This window comes from Mustela lutreola, chromosome 2 (assembly GCF_030435805.1).
Source record: "Mustela lutreola isolate mMusLut2 chromosome 2, mMusLut2.pri, whole genome shotgun sequence".
Taxonomy (NCBI): domain Eukaryota; kingdom Metazoa; phylum Chordata; class Mammalia; order Carnivora; family Mustelidae; genus Mustela; species Mustela lutreola.
In genome coordinates, this window is record NC_081291.1 from 71,828,868 (window position 1) to 71,849,017 (window position 20,150).

General features: G+C 39.2%; 1 protein-coding gene across 4 annotated transcripts in view; it reads left to right on the top strand.

Annotated features, from left to right (window-relative positions):
* The window catches only part of SNRK (SNF related kinase), a 58,220-nt gene that overhangs the window by 33,840 nt on the left and 4,230 nt on the right, over nt 1-20,150 (top strand). For all 4 annotated transcript variants that reach the window (XM_059162271.1, XM_059162272.1, XM_059162275.1 and 1 more), the window contains 3 exons: nt 8,679-8,820; nt 14,127-14,339; nt 16,608-16,742. In XM_059162271.1, coding sequence (XP_059018254.1) covers nt 8,679-8,820; nt 14,127-14,339; nt 16,608-16,742 — 490 coding nt within the window. The remainder of the gene's footprint in view (nt 1-8,678; nt 8,821-14,126; nt 14,340-16,607; nt 16,743-20,150) is intronic.

The following is a 20,150-nucleotide window of genomic DNA, read 5'->3' on the forward strand; positions in this document are numbered from 1 at the left end:
TATGGCTCAGCAAGCCTGTTCCCAAGAGAAATGAACATTTAAGCTTGCACAAGCGTCAGTACACAGATGGTTTTAGTAATTTTATTCATAATTGCCCCAAACAGAAATAATCTTTGGAACATATGAGTAGTGGAATACCACTCAAACAATAAAAAATTGATGACCTATTGATACGTACAGCAACGTGGATGAATCTGAAATGCATTAGTTAGAAAAGCCAGACTACGTACTGTATGATTCCATTTACAGGCAAGACTTAGAGGGACAGAGATAGACTTGTGGTTGCCCGGAACTGGCCAGGAGGAACCATGGAATACGAAGTACAGGGAACTGTTGGGGGTGATAGAGCTGCTCTATATCTTGATTGTGGTGTTGGTTGCGTGACTGCGTTTGTTAGAACTCCCAGATGGTGACTTCCAGTGCATGTAAATTAAACCTTGAAGAAATGAGGGAAAAATAATCAGGAAGCACAAATAAGAGCAAACCAATCATATCTTTATCTGTCTGATAGGCTAATTAATATTAAAGAATGTCTGTAGTGTTGAGGAGTGGGAGGGTTTACTAATAGAATTTTACTGTCACTGAACATGTGTTACTTTGATAATCTGAAGGAATAAATGTTAACTTAAAAACTGGGAAATGTGTGGTTATATTTGAGAGAACTTTCTAGCTAAGGTTTTATTTGAAGGAATAGTCCTAATCCTATGTAGAACCAATCAGGTTGTATGTTTATTATAATTCTAAGAAGATATAACATGTCTTGCTAACTTTTTTTAATGTAGGAAAATAAGTTGTGTACATTTTTCAACCACATGCCTGTCAGGTGTTACACATGGAGAACTAACCAGAATCAAACATTTCAAGAATCAACATTTGGATCTTGAATCTTGTTACAGCAAATACACTATTTTAAAGTTTGTTTGTTTTTTTTTTTATCCTCAAGAAAGTTAGTCTTTTTGACAAGCTTAAACATTTTGGGCAGTCTAGGATAATGTGTTCTGTTAAAGGATAAATTTCATTGGACTTTGTATCCCCCACATTCATTGAATAACGTGTGCCTTTTGAAAGAGAACCCATGGGAGTCGGTATATGCAGGTGATTTTTATTAACTGAAATTTTAATGGCTTGTATATTTGTCTTACGTTAGCATACCTCAACCTTCTGCAAAAAGCTCAACGTTTTTAGAATACATTTAAGAGAACATTAAAATACTCACTACCTATTAAACTAAAGCATCAAGCAGACTTTACATTTAGAAAATGCTAATCATACAGTCCTTTAGTCTGCATGGTTTATATTGTTTGACTAGACAAATAGGACTGGACATTTTTAGATTTGATACTAAATCTGAACATTCCTACTTTCTAGATCAAAATTAGACTTGTGAAATTTGTATTTGTCATAATCTTGTGGGAAGTTGACATGTGAAATCACTTCTGAAAACCCTATCTATAGTGGTTGTGTATCCACAGCAGCAGCTCCCTTCCTTAAAGAGCATTCATGTGGAAATGTATAGTAGGTGCTCGTGTACATGTTGCCAGGCTGATGGCCCTGTCTCCACATTTTAAAAGTATTTCTAAAATATGAATATTTTAGGCTTTTTGGCTAGTGTTATAAAACTGGACAAAAGCCAGAGATTTTCCCCCTATAAGCTTGGTGTAAAAGGAAGTATTTGGTTTTCACAAGGTATTAGATGTAAATTTGGATGTAATTTAAAAGATGTAATTTTGTAAAACTGAATTTGTAATGGGTTCTTGCCTCACCTAGGTGTTTAGAAATGCCTTGAGAGGTACTATTTTTTTTTTTTTTAAGATTTTATTTGTTTATTTGACAGAGATTACAAGTAGACAGAGAGGCAGGCAGAGAGAGAGAGAGAGAGGGAAGCAGGCTCCCTGCTGAGCAGAGAGCCCGATGCGGGACTCGATCCCAGGACCCTGGGATCATGACCTGAGCCGAAGGCAGTGGCTTAACCCACTGAGCCACCCAGGCGCCCGAGAGGTACTGTTTTGGTTAGCTGGAGATTTGGAGATAGACTTTGGGAATGTCCCTGAGGTGGGTTGCACTCTGGGGGCTCTTGCTTTGGTATCTCCTTCCCCTGGTGAAACCTCAGGTGAGTCTTGAAGCACAGAAATGAAACTAGAGGGTGAAATGGCCAACAGCACGGACCTGGCCCCTTCCTTGGCTTGACAAGACCCAGCATTTTGATATTTGAGGTTTTTTTTTTTTTTTTAAGTCCTTGAAGGAAGTTAGTTGTGCTAAAAATTCAAACTAAAATTATTCCTACCATAAGTGTTTATGTTGTGGAGAGATTGGTCTGTGAATTCATTAAGGGAACTTCACAGAGAACCAAGTGTCCCCGGGCCACAGGTTGAGAATTACTGTCTCAGTGAGAGTAGGCTTTTTGTTTTTATTTCCTTTACATTCCTCTAAAGACGTTTCTTCTTATCCCACTGAAGTGCATATACTTCATAATGTTCTGTTAAGCACAGCTAATTTTTAATTACTTTTTTTACAAGCAATAAATGAAGTTCCTGTAAGATAATTCAGATAGTACAAAAGTAGATTGAATAAAGTGTATTAAATTCCTTTTGCTTTTCCCTGCCCGTCTCCCTCCTGTACTTAGAGGTAAGGATTTTCTCAGTTCTTGCAGTCTCTGTACTGATACATGTAACTCTTTGCCCCAGACACCCTCTCAGAAATTGCCAGATGAGTGGTGGTGTCCACCTTTTGTGAAAGAGAGGACTCAGGCACAGAAGACAGGTTGAATTTGGCCAAGAATACGTAACTAATTAAATGGCTGAGGTAGGATTTGAGCCCAGAGCTTTCTTATGCATTAGCCCAGGCATGCTCTTTTCATCAGGCCATACTGAGGGAAATCACATGATTTTAGCCTGGCCTCTTTTTTTGCTCTTCTTCTCTAAAGTTCATTAAAATCAGATTTGTAAAGTGATTTATGGAAGAGTGCTGAGTTGAAAGGGTGTCTTCTGCCTGTCTGGTTTGGATTTATGAACTTGTGCAGTCCCACAGTGTGTGATTGATAATCTTTGGACTTCTAGAACTTTTTCCTGTTTTCTTTTGACTTGAAAAAACAAGTTAGCACAAGGCTTTATTAAACCCCTAACTAAAACAAACTGTAGCTTGTCTTCACTGGTGCCCCCCTTCCCCCATTGCAGGTACTTAGTCTTCTTTTTCTCTTAGTTTTTATTTGAAGGTCATTAATAATTAAGGACTGCCCCCTGCTGCAGCTGCCCTTTTTGGGGCCCTAACCCAACAGTGTTTACAAAAGTACTATGTTCTCTTTTGTTGTAGGTTCATTCTGACATCCAGCCCACTGCTGAGGGTGCAGGGGATATATTCTGCTCTCAGGGTTGGGAGGGCAGTTTGGAGAGCTTTCACGGAGAGCTGAGGGTCACTGGTAGGAGCGTTGGAGGATTCTGGGCATGTACTGGAATTGGCAGGATCTTCCTGACCTGAATGAGAGGTGCAGTCTGGGATGCCTTCTGAATTTTGATTGGAGAGGTGGAGGTACTGCAGACCACACTAGAACCCAGATGAGAGAACTAGGTTTTTTTTTCAAAGGTGATAAGCTTTGTTTGGACAGCATTGATTTTTTTAAGTTCTCAGGGGGCATTTAGATGGATTCAGGTGTGGGAAAGTTTTTTGATGTAGGTATGAGTGATGGCATTCATTCTAACTTTCTGCTTAAGAAATGATTACTTGTGAAATAGTAAAATTGTGCTTCTAACTAAAGTGTTAGTAAAACTAGGGATTATATAAATACCATAAAATGGGAACTTGTCCAAATGCTTTATTCCTCCTTGCCCCGCCCTCCCCTGTTAGTTCAGAAGACCACTTGTAGAATGGTCTCTAGTCTGGTCCCTCAGAACCAACCATTGATCTTGTTGCAAACAAGAATCTTTTGTAACTGGAGCTGTAGGTGTTGTTGAATGCACACCAGTAGTTCTTGGTGTGTAGGGAGCAATTCACATCAGTTGACCTTAGGGTTTCTGAATATCCGTACAAGGAACAAAGGTCCTGAGACCTACATGCTTGTGTAACAGTACTTGCTATTCTAAGAAAGCATTGCCTTTTACATTAGTTTTGGGTCATATGTCAGTTGCTGGTAACCACAGTTGGAACTGAAAAGTTGATTGCATAAATCCTGCTGGTTTTAAGTGATGTTATAAAAGGTGCTGGTCCCTGCTTCATCTGTAGTGATTTTAAACCATTCTGTTGCTTCTTCTGTTAGATTGATAGTTATACTGATAAAAGAATGCCAGAAGAAAAAAATAGAAGTTTCCATCTGAAACTTTTCTTCTGGTCTTCCCATTTTTATTACTTTCTAATCAATGCTCGCTCTTTTGCTCTCTAGATAATTCACTTCAGAAATGATTTTTTTAGAAGACTTTTCAGCAGTCATGACATCCTCTACTACAACCCCCTTCCCGCCCCAACATTTGGCAGTAGCTTTTCCTCAGATTAATCACTAGCATGTTCTTTTATTCTGCTTTGTTTTCATTTTGATCTTTTGTTAGCCTGCCTAACATGACCTTTGTAGTAGAAACTCCACTTCCAATTCTAGAAATGGCATATATTGTATTATGACAAGTTGACCTGCTGAGTGTTGTTAGCAGGTGAAAGAGACGTCAGTGCTGAGTTTGGTGCTCTTCTTTCCAGCTAGCTTGAGAGCTGCAAGTAAGGGGACCAGTAACTCCCATTCTTTGTACTAACAAAGACCTCATTATCTTTCCACCCCTTCCCACAGTTCCATGAGTTAGAAGTGGTTTTTTAACCAAAGGAACTGTATTTATGAAGTGATACTTTCTTTTTCCCTTTTTATTAATGAAGACTCTATAGCTGGGTCTGAAATAAAAAAATATGCTTCAGATGGTATCAACATTAAATTTGATTTTTCAGATGGTTGATGTTTGTTAACCTGTGTACCTTGAATATGAATAGACAATTCCATTAACATCTTTTTGAAATAAATATAATGTGAAGTCCCTATTCCATTATCTTTCTCTCTCCTTCTCCCTGATCATCCACTGTCCCCAGTTAAGGACTTGGTGGATCCCAAGCTGATCCTATGATCTATACCTTGGGAATATATAGTTTTATAAGCAAGTTAAAAAAAAAATAGAAAAAGATATTTTAAAATATTCACAAACATGAGTTTTTAAGACAAGTAGCAGCTCCCTCCCCCACTTGAGGGGAATGTAATAGATAATCCTTCTTGATGCTGTTGTTAGTCCTGTAATACCAGATGTCTTGTCCTGGGGACCCAAGATCTTAAATTGTCCCCTTTTGTAGCTGCATTACTAAGAGGCCATTCTTATTCTCTCCCCCTATCTTCACTAGTTTTTGTCTGTGTTGGCTTTGTGACTTCTTGAGCTTATCTGCTGGCTGTCTCTAACAGTGAATTGAGAGCCCTGTAAGGGCAAGGGTGTCCCCCATTCATCTCTGTGTCCTCTGTGCTCAGGAACAATGCCCACCCGGCACAGATGAATGAGGGCGGGACAGTACTGACTCCTCAGAATGCTTTCTGTATTCTGGGCTCTGTCCTGAGTACTCAGCATGAATTTGATTTTCATCTCTTTAATGCCCACCGCAGCATTAAGAGGAATTGCATTACTGTTCTATTCCCATTTAACGATGGAGAACACGTTTAAATACTTGGTTAAAGTCATACCACTCTGTGTTTGTTTTGTGATTTTTTTGTTTGTTTGTTTTTAAGATTTCTTAATTTATTTGACAGAGATAGATCACAAGTAGAGAGAGAGAGGAGGAAGCAGGCTCCCCGCCTAGCAGAGAGCCCCTTTGTGGGAGTCGATCCTAGGACCCTGAGATCATAACCTGAGCTGAAGGCAGAGGCTTAACCCATTGAGCCACCCAGGCAGCCCTCGTGATTGTTTTTATCTCTTTCCTTTGGTCCTTAGGATGGAAAAGTAAAATCATTCAAAGACAAGAAGAAGAGAAAATAAATCTAGGAAAGAAGTAAATGGAAAAAGTAATCCTTTGAATAATCACATTGTCTCTTTGAGAGGGTCATTTGCTCTTTCTGAAACTTGGCTCCCTTAGTGCTGCTGCTCTTTTACATGCTTCACACATCATGTCACTTCACTTCATAAACTACCAGGCACCGAATTGTGTTTCTAAATTTCACACATTTTAAGCACTTCTTCATTCAGAAATTATTTGAGCCCTGGCTGGAAACAGTAGAAATAGTATATATATTTATGTTGTTTTTCTCCCTTTGAATCACGCACCACTTCCTAGCAAGTGGTGTGTGAGTCTGCTTGGCCAGATGATCCTGAAGAGAACATTTCCAGGTAATTGGACTTCCTTATTGCTGTTGAGGTTGATATTTAACAGGAAAAGAAAGTTTCCTTTAGCCAGATAAGAATTTGGGGGTAATTATTAGTTGGATGTTTATACTATTTGCTAACCTTTTAAAACCTCAGCTTTGTATAATTGTACTGTCAGATATCATCTCCAATTTAGCATGGAGAAAAAGTAAAAAACTAAATAACCAAACTGGGTTATCCACAGTTAAGGTATGAGATGGTAGAAGAAATAACATAACCAAATTCATTTTATAAAAATTGTTTTATAGGATTTATATAGAAAGATAAGAATATATTATATCTCAGATATATGTGTATTTGAGGTTGGGGTTGGTTATAGTAGTAGCCTTAGACATTAGTCAATATTTGAACAACAAGAGAGACGGAGTGTTTTAACGACCCTGGTTTTTATGTTTATGTGTTTTTATTGCAAACCACTTATAAAATCCCTTTCCTTTGGGGAGGAGATAGCCAAAACTAAACAAAGTAGTGTAAATCAACCAAAAATAAAGCCATGGTATATTTCCATTCTTATCTAATAAACATTGGTGAAAAGATGAGTATACTTGATAGTGAATTTCAGGAATATAACTGCTTTGAAAAATAAGGGACACATGGATTAAAGGGAGAATAATTATAATTGCCACTTGTTCACAGGACTGGCTTGAGAATTGGGGCAGGTAACCAAAAATAGGTTCAGGTTGTTCAGAGAGGGTTTAAGTTACAACTATGTAGATTTCCTTTGAAACTCTTAATAAGTTAGAGCTAGTATTGGGGTTATAAATTCTCATTATATATTTAAAGAACAGGTGCAGCTAGCCACATTACTTATGTTGTTTGACTTTGAATGGGGATGGCCCTCTGCATTCCAAGATCAAGATAAAGAAATGTGTGTTAGTGAGTTGAGTGGAGTCCTGAGCCAACTTGCTGTCCTGGGGCTGTAGGTCACATAATTTATGCATCCAACAAGCAATGCCAGGCACACCACCTCCTAGGGACACTGAAGAGCCACAGGTTTGGACTGAATGATCTTTAGGTCCCTTTTCTTCTTACATATGTAATGTTTTAATTTTAGTAGATTTTTGTATCTGCTTAACCAGTTTTCATTAAAGCATCCTTAGTAAAATTTGTTGTATATATAAAAAATCACAGTATGTTTAACTTTTGGGTTTTTGCTTTTATTGCCCTCTTTATGTAGTTTGGACCAAGGAGAAGGTATTTTATTAACAAGTTATAATTCTGCTGAAAATAACATGGAGTGTAAGCTAAATGAAAATAGCAGTTGAGTGTTAACAGATGTGACAGAGTCCATGTGGCTTACATTCTCTTCTAAGCTTTTTGTGGTAGAAAGCTTCTTGAATTCATCTCTTGGTATATTAATGTTTATGTAATCATGTCTCTACTTCAAGTTTCTGGAATGAATGAATGATTTGTGATCCCCTTCCTAAATGATGGATTCATCCTTTTTTCATTTGAAGAGCCATCATTTTTCCAACTGATAGGTTAGATTTTATCTAATGGCAAGAAGTAGGGGGCTATTGGCACTTGTAGGAGTTAGGCTAATGCTACAGTTGGGAGGGTCCTCAGATGTCAACTAGTCTAGTCTTACAATCACTACAGGAATGTCTTATGCAGAGTATTAGACAGATGGGTGCCCAGACTTTGCCGAATGGGAAGCCTACAGTCTTTCCCAGTGCTTTTTTAAGTAGCTTCTGTTGTTTTTAAGCCAATATGTGCCTCCTGGTTACTTACACCTTCATACCTAATTTTGTCCTCTGAAATAATGTATAACTTATCTATTTCTTCATTGACAGCACAGAAATATTTCTCTCTCTGAATTTCAATTTTCTTAACTATAAAGTGACTGTGATTTACATCATCTGGTTATCTCACCAGCATTGAGGTAAAGAGCAACTGAGATAATTGTGACATTAGGCAAAATCCTTTTCATGTTTCAGAGTATTAAAATACTAGGTTTATATATTCTCTAGTAAATGTCATGAGAAAGACAGCAGTCTGTTACTCAGTGGCTTGAGAACCTTGATAGGTACTTTCTTCTCGATGTTCTTGGCATTAGTGAATTAATTTATCTCTTTGTTGAACATTTATTGACTATTCACTATGCGGCTGAGGTGAATATAAAAATAGTAAACAAGACAGATACCTTCCCCTGCCTTATTGGGACTCAAGTTTTCTTCCCTAGATGTTTTCCTTTGAGATATAAATGGTTTTCACTATTCAAATAAAATAATATTGTTAGTCTACTTCTGCTCTTCTTAGTGCTTTTGGTTTTCTAACTCATCCAATATTTAACAGTATGTCTTTGCTTTGTAGATATATGGAGTCTGGGAGTGATTCTTTTCATGTTGGTGTGTGGGCAACCACCTTTTCAAGAGGCCAATGACAGTGAAACATTGACAATGATCATGGATTGCAAATATACAGTACCATCCCATGTGTCCAAAGAGTGTAAAGAGTAAGTAAAAGTAGAAAAAGAATGTTAAAACCAAAAGTTTAATTTATTTTTTGTATAATGTATGTATGTATGTATGTATGTATGTATGTATATAGAGTGCAAGCATGGGGAGGGGTGGGGGGAGAGATGGAGAGACAAAGAGATAGAGAATCAGTTGCAAGCAGACCCTGTGCTGAGTAAGGAGTCCTACCCCGGGCTCAATCTCATGTCCCCAAGATCATGACTTGAGTTGAAATTAAGAGTTGGATGCTTAACCAACTAAGCCACCCAGGCACCCTCAAAAGTTTTGTTTTATTCCATTAACATGTAAAAAAAAAAATGAAGTGACTTCATTATATAAACATCTGAGTTCATTTTAATTTTTGAACTTGATATTTTATTTTTGTTAAGTATATTTTGGGGCGTTAACCCCAGAATGTGATTTGAAATTTAATACTAGAGTACAAACTGTGTAAGTCTATGTCTTAAATATGCTTGTTTTCAAGAAACCCATTACATGCCTCTTCAGCTTCCAGGAGTGGTGGTTACTCACTTGAAATGAAGATATTACCATAGGAACTACCTTTCTGTTTTTGCATAAGCGAAAAAAAGAAGACCACCTAGAATTATTTTAAATTCCAGAGAAAAATTAAGGCATTTCTTTTCCTGAAATAAACCACCAACACACCATTTTAGGTTTTACATAATGTGTCCCTTAATTTTATCCATATACCACTCTCCCCTGTTGGTTTATGTGATTGTGGGAAACCAGCAACCAAAAGTACAGTCAAGTTGATTATTTGGAATTTAAAGAACTTTATAGTTCTGTAATATGTATAGTGAGAAATATAATGGAATAAAAGAACTGTTAGAAGCTCAAGTATTTCATGGACATTATGGGTGATATATGGGTAATATTGGATGAGTTAGAAAACCAAAAGCACCAAGAAGAGCAAAAGTAGACTAACAATATTATTTTATTTGAATAGTGAAAACGTGTGTGTGTGTGTGTGTGTATGTATATATACATGTATATGTGTATATATATATATATATATATATATATATATATATACACTTCATTTATTTTAATGGGTGATATTTTTCAGTGAGTTCAGCTGAGATTATATATACTTTAAATATCTTGTTGCAGTAACAGAGTTTTGAATTTTTCCCATCAGCTGGTAAGAAGGAAATCTGATGATTTGAGAAATCTTTTCTCCAAGTGGACCTATATCTTAGTCCCAATGTGGTGTGTGATTATCTTACCTATTCAAACTCTGGATTCAGTTACAGGCTTCTCTATGTACTGATGATGTGAGAATGGTAGAACCTGTTACCTAGAGTCAGAAATAGAGCAGTTATAATATCTTAGGAGCCTTCTCTATTTCTCCCTTGTAGAGGGATTATTCTTAGTAATTGTAGAACCACTCAGTTTTCTGCTTTTCCTGTGTCAGTTTTGCTGACTTCTGTTTTTTAAGGAGCTTGCCCATTTTATCTAAATTTTCAAATATATTGGCCTGAAGTATTTATATTCTCTGGTATATTTGTAAAGTATATAGATCAATGGGATGTTGCCCTTTATCATTCCAGTATTGAATTTCTGCCTTCTCTTGTTTTTGTCTTGATTAGTCTTGCCTGAGATTTGTTAATTTTATTAGTCTTTTTCAAGGAACTGCCTTTTATCTTTATTCATTTCCTTGTTTTTTTTTGTTTTGTTTTACATTGTAAATTTTCTCTTACCTGTATTATTTCCTTCTACCTACTTCATGGGCTGAGTCACTTCTTTTTTCTTTTTTTCTTATGTCATAGTTACAAACTTTCCTTTTCTAATGTCATAGTTAAGGCTATCAAATTTGTCTTCTTGTACCATTTCTGCAGTACCTCAACTAGTTTTTATTTATAGCCCTGTTATTATTCAGTTCTGAGTACTTTCTAGCTTCACATGCTGTATTTGACTGCTAAGATTTTTAGAAGGGTGTTTTACAGTTTCCAAATATATAAAATTTTTCTAATTACTTTTTTGTTGTTCATTTCTAACTTAATTCTATTATGGTCCAAGAATATAGTCTATATAGTACTCGTTTTTTGTTGCTGTTTTTCACATTGTTTTAGGTGTTAAGGCTTGCTTAACACCTACCATGGAGTCAGTTTTTGTAAATGATCCTTTTGTTCTGGAAAGGAATGTATATTTTCACATTTTGGGGATCGGAGATATATAAATCCTTAAGATCAAGCTTATTAATTATGCTGTTCTGAATTACTTACATCTTTTCTGAGTTTTTTGATTATTTGATTTATCACTTACTAAGATGTAGATATATTTATGCTCTTTTTATATGCTTCATATTTGTCCTACATTCCCCTCCCCTTTTTTTTTTTTGGTCTATTCTTTCTTTAGGATTGATAGAGATTTTTCTTTTTCCACTTACTTGGCTAGAGATTTTTCTTTTTCCCCTTACTTGGCTTTCTCCCTTCAACTACCTTAGAAGTCATAGTCAGTTGTTTTTAGTGAGTCTCCTGTTTTAACACACACGTACATATTTATATGCTTAATTATAATTTTTTTACAATTTCATTTACTTATTTGAGGGGGGATGAAAGTGCATGGGAGAGGGAGGGGCAGAGTTTCTGCTGAGCATGGAGTCCCCTATGTGAGGCTCAATCTCAGGACTTTGGGTTCACGACCTGAGCCGAAGGCAGACGCTTAACTGACTGAGCCACCAGGCGTCCCTATATGCTTAATTTAATAAAATTGATAGTTAATCCTTATCTTTATGTCTTCCTGAACAACACAAAATCCTTAGGACAGTTTACCATTCAATATTTTCTATCTCCACAAATTAAACTGTTATTATTATAATTCTGTATAGTAAAAATATTGTTTAGAATTACCCAGACGCTTGATTTAAAACTTTGTATATTCCTCCACTTGGGATCACATTCTTCTGCTAATATTATACCCTTTAGAATTCCTTTGAGGAACGTTTGTTTATTGGTGATCGACTTCCTCAGTTTTTCATTGAAAATCTGTTTATGTTACATATGCCCTTGAAAGTTTCATTGAGTGTAGAATTCTAGGTGTGGACAGTTTTCTCTCAGGTTATTGAGGATGTTACCACACTCTTCTGATATGTCTTGTTGCTTTTGGGATATCATCTATTCGTGTTGTTATTGTTCTTGCTCAGGTGATTGTCTCTTCTCAGGCTGCTCTAAGAGCTTCTATTCATTCTGCTTAGGATGTGTTAGGCTTCCTGGGTCAGGATTTGTGTTTGTCCATGAATTTGGAAAATCTTTAGCTATGATAATTTCAAATATAGTTTCTTGCCCATTCCTTTATTCCCTTCTGGAACTCTTGATTAGATATATGTTAGGTATTTTCACTCTCTCCTCCTTGTCTTTTCATCTCTTCATATTTTCTCAGTCCACTGGTGCAGGGTTATTTCCTTGGCTCTGTCTTCCAATTCATCAATTCTCTTTCTATCTAATTTAAAAAATTTACCTATCGCTTTTTTTTTTCAGTCTTTTGTATTTCACGCTTCTCCGTGTCTTAAACATATACAACACAGTTGTCTTCTGTGTCTGAAAATTTCAGTATTTGAAGACTTTGCATTCTGATTTTGCCATCATGTAGTACTAGTTTTTGTTAGTACTGATTTCCTTGATATTTTTTGTCTATGAGGTCATATTCCTTATAATATTATTTGGGAAGTTCCTTTAAGTTATGTTCCTAGGGAAAGGTTTTACATTTCCTTCTCTACTCTGGTTACTTAGGAGCACTCCAGCTTTAAAACCACCTGAATTAACTTCTTCCTGACATGTACCACACAGATATCATTAATTTGGACCACGAATGTGTGTGAGGACCAGCGTGTGGCTAGAAATTCTTAGAAGAGATTTCCCTGCCTCACATCCACAGCCACTGTTGAGGCAGGCAGTTTTCCTTCTTGATATCGTAACAGATTGGTTTCTCATTTCTCATTCCCCCTGCCACTGAAGCTGGGACCCTAGTTCTTTATGAGGGCTCTAGTTGTACTCCCTGCCTACACATTATATTCTGGTTTTTGCACTCAGTATAGCTTTCAAAACCAAAGCAGAAGCCTTCGGGTCAAAGGTTAGCTTTGTCATTTGCCTCCTAAAATTCCTGCTTTTTTTTTTTTTTTTTTTTTTTTTTTTTATTCATTTATTTGTCAGAGTGAGCACAGGCAGACAGAGTGGCAGGCAGAGGCAGAATGGAGAAGCAGGCTCCCGCTGAGCAAAGAGCCCGATGTGGGGATGTGGGACTCGATCCCAGGACGCTGGGATCATGACCTGAGCCGAAGGCAGCGGCTTAACCAACTAAGCCACCCAGGCATCCCCTAAGATTCCTGCTTTTATTTCGTTTTTTTTCCTGTTGAGTCTGCTTCCTTCCATCCCTGTGTGTGTGTGTGAGTGTGTGTGTGTGTGTGTGTGTGTGTGTATTTTTATTTTATTTTGTTTTATTTATTTATTTTTCCCCACACACACAATGCATTTAAACAAAATATATGTTTAGTGGCTCAGTTGGTTGGACGACTGCCTTCGGCTCAGGTCATGATCCTGGAGTCCCGGGATCGAGTCCCACATCGGGCTCCCAGCTCCATGGGGAGTCTGCTTCTCCCTCTGACCTTCTCCTTGCTCATGTTCTCTCTCACTGTCTCTCTCTCAAATAAATAAATAAAATCTTTAAAAAAAAAAAAAAGCCTGTGGCGTTGTGATTGTTTCCATCAGGATCATTTATTCTTTCTGAAGCAGAAATTGGCTCATGCACTGTATTTTGTATGTCACCGTTGATCATTATATCTGGTTCTGGCTTGCAGCTAAGGCACAGTTAATTAAGCAATGGATGTTAATATCTAGAGCTAATTCCAGATGATAGGAAGCTGTTTGGCTTACCAGTATATCTGGCAGTTGTGATTTTCTTTCTTTCTTTTTTTTTTTTTTTTTTTTGTAAGATTTTTATTTATTTATTTGACAGAGATCACAAGTAGGCAGAGAGGCAGGCAGAGAGAGAGAGGGAGGAAGCAGGCTCCCTGCTGACCAGAACCCTGAGATCATGACCTGCGCCAAAGGCAGAGGCTTTAACCCACTGAGCCACCCAGGTGCCCCTGGCAGTTGTGATTTTCTATTTATGAAACTGATGGCACTAAATTTTCTTTATTACCATCTGCCACACTACCACCACCACTAGTGGGCCTAATGAAATTTGATGGCATAAGTATAGGAAAGAATTCTGATTAATAAAATAATCCACCATTACTAAGCCCTGCCAACAGTTTGCTCTAACAGTGGACTTACTTCCTTTCCAGCCTGATCACACGGATGCTACAGAGAGATCCCAAGAGAAGGGCCTCCTTAGAAGAGATTGAAAATCATCCTTGGCTTCAGGGAGTGGACCCTTCACCAGCAACAAAGTATAACATCCCCCTCGTGTCATACAAAAACCTCTCAGAGGAGGAACACAACAGCATCATTCAGCGCATGGTGCTCGGGGACATAGCAGACCGCGACGCCATTGTGGAGTATGTCAGCACTCACCAGCACGGGGCCATGGGTTTAGGATTCTTGGAATGGTCTCTCCTCTTAGCGTGTCAGGGCCTGCAGACACTTTAATGAGTAGAGTTCCCAATTGGCAGAAGTCATGTCATTTATTTCTGGAGTTCCTGTCTCATAGGTTTTATTGTTGTGTTGTTTTTATTTTTATGCTAGTGAATAAGTACACCATTGCTGGGTGGTGTCATCAAATGCTGTGGCCTCTCTTCCTTCCTGTCGGGGTGGATTGGAGTAGCTACTTTTGTATCCCAGTACACGTCTTTTCCATAGCAGCATCTTCATTGTTGTGTCTCCCTCTGCTCCCCACAGTGAGTGGAGAGAATGGGGCAGACCACAGTCCTCTAATTGAGGGGTCGACACATGGGACTGGTCACACATTGTTGTAAGGGAAGTTTTAGTGGACTGCAGTCATGCTAGATGCCTTGGGTATTGTCTTTGGCCACATTGTGCTACAGTATCAGACAGAGTAATTGTGAGAGAGACCACAGACCCACAAAGCCTATAAAATGTTTACTTTCTGGCCCTTCAGAGCCCTTACTGGAGCAACCTGCCACCCACAAGATACAAAATTGTTAATTAAGTCATTTAAAACCAAAGCCAGTTTTTAATAATCTGAGAAGTTTGGAATCAAGGATAATACAAAGATGCAGTTGCTTTGTTTTAGTAATGATTTATTTCTATAAGAGGTCCTGTCTAGAAAATCATGAAATATTTCCACAAATGAAAAGTCAAAGTGTTCAAGAAACCTGTTGAATGAAACCATCAGGTATGATGAAAAGAGGAGTTACTCAGGGCGGAGTGGTGGGGAGGCAAAAACAAAAAACAAAAAAAACTCAGATTCAAAATTTTGGTTTAAGTACAAATTTCTGCAGATTTCCAGCTGCATTATGAGTTGTCATACTTAATGACCTAAATGAACAGAGAGAGCAGGACACTTGGCTGTGCCTGCCAAGGACACTTGTTTTAGCAATGTGTAGAAAGTGGTTTTTCATTTTGAGTGCATAGAAGGCTTATTTGTATCTCCCTGAATTGGCTCAGTGTTCTTAGCTTAAATGAATACATGCAGCGGTGTCATTTAGAACTATTTGATTCGTGTCAATTCAATGTTGTATCTGCAGGGAGGGTCAGTCTCATTGGTTCAAGTGACTCCATTTGTATGTGCACTAGTGGGCAGGTGCACGGTGAAGCCTGAGCTGGGAGGCCCGAGCTCATGGCCCCCAGCTGGCCTCCGCTCTTGCTCGTGGCTTGCTTCTGTGCTCCTCCTCCTGAGCACGATGCCTCAACTCAAAGCCACGTGTTTTTGGTCCCGTCAGAAGAAGCCAGTGCCCTTAGCTGGTACTCAGCTTAGGAAACCACTCGAAGTCATTCTGAGCCCAGAGTTTCATCAGAGCTCTTAACTTTTAGAGCCTTGCACCTCAGTCTGCCCTGCCTCGTTAGCTGTGACTCCCCCCTGTTAATTTTGTGAAAAGGGATCCTTGTATTCTTTCCTAAGTGTTCATTTTGTATTTTCACTCACCATGACGGTTTCTGGGCCCTTATAGACCCTTTGTAGCACTCTTGTGCAGTCCTCAGGCCAGGCCAGCTGCGGGAGGATAGGTGGCCATGTGCCCCATGGGGTGGAATGTCCTGAGCTGGCCTGCAGGGTGCCTGTTCAGACTAGGGACTTGGAGCAATCTTCTGAAGTGGATAAATGAATACGCTGATTTTATTCAAAGAAGGGGCTAATGATATGGTCTCAGTTACACTAGTAATTCATTAAATGCAACGGGTATAAAAAAAAACTTACCCTTATTTTTCTTATTGATGCTAGTGTTTCAGTGCACATTCATACAGCTCATTTTGTACTTCTGATGGAATCAAGTAAGCCAACTTAATGAAAATGAACACTTTGACACAGATTAACGTTTTGTATAATGCATACATTCTTGGAAAGCTTCATCACCTTTTTTTGCATCGAAAATTGACATTCAGCTCAGCTGCTCTCGCATTTTGGATTTTTCTTATGAACATTTTTATGTAGTTGTTTTTTAGAATTTCATGAGTGATCTAAATAACTACTAGGTTTTTCTTCTTGTTTGTGGGTTTTTTTTGTTTTTTTTTTTGTTTTTTTTTAATTTTAAAGATTCCAGATCATTGGATTTTATTTGCTTGTATTTTAGTTGGGGGAAATGAGTTCTACTTATAAAAAAGCAAACTTGCTGATGTGGCTTACATTTATTCTCCCTTATTTTCCTCAGGGCCCTGGAAACCAACAGGTATAATCATATCACGGCCACTTACTTCTTGCTTGCTGAAAGGATCCTGAGGGAGAAGCAAGAGAAAGAAATACAAACCAGATCTGCAAGTCCTAGCAATATCAAGGCCCAGTTTAGGTGAGAAAAAAAATCTTCACTGATTTTAGTAAGTTAACATTTTGAAATAGAGAACCCCTTTAAAAAATATGCTTCCTAATAACTCTTTGGGGCCTGAGAGTATAAACAGTGGTGACGGCCTCATTGGAGAGGCCATGCATGGGCTCTTCCTGTATGGGGAGTCTTGTTCCTTTGTCACCAAGGATACCTTCCTTCCTGGACTCAGGGGAGTGGGGCTGTGGCTGCTGGCCTGGCCAGGAAAACATGTTTTGAGAAGCAGCCTCAAGCAGAGTGTCAACTATTTTCATTAAACTCTTCCAGATCTTATATGTATTAATGTGTTATTTTCTTCAAGTTTTCTTTCCAGAAACAGGACCAAATTTTCCCTCTGTTACTTGAAATAATTTTTAAGAACATTTAGGGCATTTCTGTGCCTTGATATTATCTCAGGATTTCAGTGACTTGACAGATCAGCTAGTTGATTTATTGGCTGCTTGACCTTGAGAGATCACTTCACCTCTTTTTGACTCAGCTTCCTGGTCTGTGAAATGGGAGTATAATACATCCACCTCCTGAGCTGAACTCTAGGTGTTTGCTGTCACTGTTATGACTCTTTCACCACGACTGGTGTCTTCGGCCAAGTCATAAATATGCTCTACCCCATTTTTTCCTCCTCTCTTCCTCCCATTCCCTCTTTCCAACCTTGCTTTTTCTTCTGCCATATTAGCTTTCCATTTAAAAATCAAAGGATGAAAGGATTACATTTTTATATCACCACTATGAAAGTTCTGTAGAATTTATCTTTCCCTCTTCAGATAAAGTAATCCGTGGAAGTGTAGTGATTCAAAAACAAAAGGATGTTCCCAATTCTGAACATTCTCTATGTGTACATCCATATACAAATATCTGTGTGTGAATATATAATAATAATTATTTAAAATAGGCAGAAAGCCATTGGATTTAAATTACTTGCAGTCAGCTTACCATGTATATAGGTTGTTACTTGGGATGCAGGAACAGAGAAGAAAAAAAAAAAGAAAAGAAAAAGCATTGCTGGGTGGCCAAAGAATAAAGATTTAGAAGTCTAGAACTGGAAAGTTGACTTAGTAACTTCATTTAGATCCTAGATGGAGGCTTTTTGTAACGAAACCTAGGCAGGCTGCCTGCTGTCTGTGTGAAGAAGACTGCATTCCAGGGAGCCAGGGACTCGGGCTTGAGACCAACCAGGATGGTGACTTCAAGTCGTGAGGTCATCCTAGTCCTGACCTGAGCCCCCCGACGGGGAAGAGCACAGTCACCACACATCAGGCCACCAAGTCTGGAGTCAGTCCAGCCTTAGAGAACAGAAAATTTGGATTTGAGCCGTTTTTGGTGGAACAGATCAGAGCTCAATCTAAAGTTGATCACATATGTAAATGATTCAAGTTGGTTGTCCTTATTATAAAAGCTATATAAAAGTCCATGGAGGTTATAAAGAAATATCAGAGCCTTCCCTCGAGTTTTCCTTTTATCTCCTGGGGATACCAGAGTGGAGTGGGCCTCGACTCCTCCCGAGCCCAGGGCAGGTGGCGCATCTGCTTCCTTGCCTTCTTTTTACTGTCACTTTGACTTTATTATCAAAACCCTGGACCTGAATTAGTTCTGTCAGTGGACATGCCTTTAGGTCAGAGTGACCTGGGGCTCAGGACCCTGGACTGAATCAGGAGACAGATGTGGAAGCAATCGCAGCTCTTCAGGGTGGGATAGGCAGGGTGAGCCAGGGAGCCACAGCTGCAGAGAGAGCGCCTCCTTTGGGTCCTGCTAGGGTGGACCCGAAGCATGGCATGGCTTGCGTGTTAGCAGAGGACCCCAGCACCGGAGGGCTTGGTGCCAGCATCCTCTCTGGTCCCAGGAAGTGAGGAGAGTCCCTGAGGCTAGACTAGAGGCCAGGCTGGGCAGCAGCCATTCAGAAGCTTTCAAGGTTGCCCCCGGGGATGGGGTGGGGGGGCGCGGGATGGTAGCCTTGGGACCCAGCCTGCATGACCTTGGGGGAGGATCATGGTGCCAACTTGTGGAGAGCTGAGGGGATGAAGTGATAAAGTGCATTCACCCCTGTCTGGCTCTCCCCGCAGTGCTGGCGCGGAGAAGCGCTTAGGCCCTGTGAATTGTTCTGTCCCCCGTGACTCCTCTGTAATTCTTGTTTAGCCGTCTCTCCTCTCTTGTCAGGCTAAGCCATAATTTGCTTACAGTGTTGTGGCAGCGGAGATCACATACTTCATTTGGCACACATGTAGCTCAGATGTGTGCTCAGTTATGTGAGCAGTTAAATGGCTCAACTTACTCCTGTAAATCAGAGCCATTGGTTCAGAAGTGGCCCGTGGAGGAGCCAGCCCAGTGGCCATACCCACCCATCCTGTTTTGGGGGGTGGGCTCTGAGAACGGTTTTGGCTTTCTTTTCCGGTGGGGTAGGAGGTGGGGAGAGAAGAGCCTCCACCATGTGTGGGCCCGCTCAGCCTGGATGGCGCTGGCTGCCACTCTGGCGGGTCAAACACAGTCGGCACCTGGGCCCCCACCAGTGCAGGGTCCCCAGGTTGTTTGCGGGCGTGAGGGGCGGGGCTGCTCTTCCAGAACCTGGTAGTGCCATTCTCCAGAGCGAAAGGCATAACCAGGGCTTTGTGCATTTGTGATGATGGGGGCAGATGACTTGTCTAGAGACACTTAATGACCTCAGAGACATTATCCAACACTCAGCTTTTAAGAACTTTGTCCACTGCATGGACAAAGAGGAGGACGCTTTGTGTTGGGGGAAAGATGTCTGTTGTAAATTCCTGTGAGTTTTTCAGAGCTATAGATTTAATTAGGTTTTACTTGTAGGGTAACATAATTGGTGTGAAACGAAAGTGTTGTAGTGTGGAAGTAGCTGTTTTAAAGATCTCTGGCATCTACTATTCCCCTGGACAGAGAGGACAGTGAAGAATTCCAAAACAGGCTAGAGACCTCATGTTTAAAAATATTTTTCTTTGGCTGCCAAGCAATGTTCTTATTACTTGGGTGACACTAGACGGGGGAGTAAAATCAAAGTTTAAATAATTGTGGATTTGTTACTTACTACACTTGGGTGGACATTTTAAAATACATGGATTCATATTTAGCATCATGTTTTTTTAATTGGTGAAGAAGAGTTGTATGTATGCCCATGTACATTGACTTTTTTTTGCTGTATTCCTATGCTTAATCCACTGAACTATTTCCATTTATTTTTATAAACAAAACTTTTACACCATCCTGTCATATCTGGAAGACTGGGAATTTCAGGTGAATTATATATATATATTTTTAGGTGAATTTTATTAGCAAACCATAGGCCTTCAAATTTTGTGACCTAAGACCCAGAGGAACAAAATGTGTGGTGTTTTGGTTTTGCTTTGGTGATCTCCCTTGTGCTTTTTA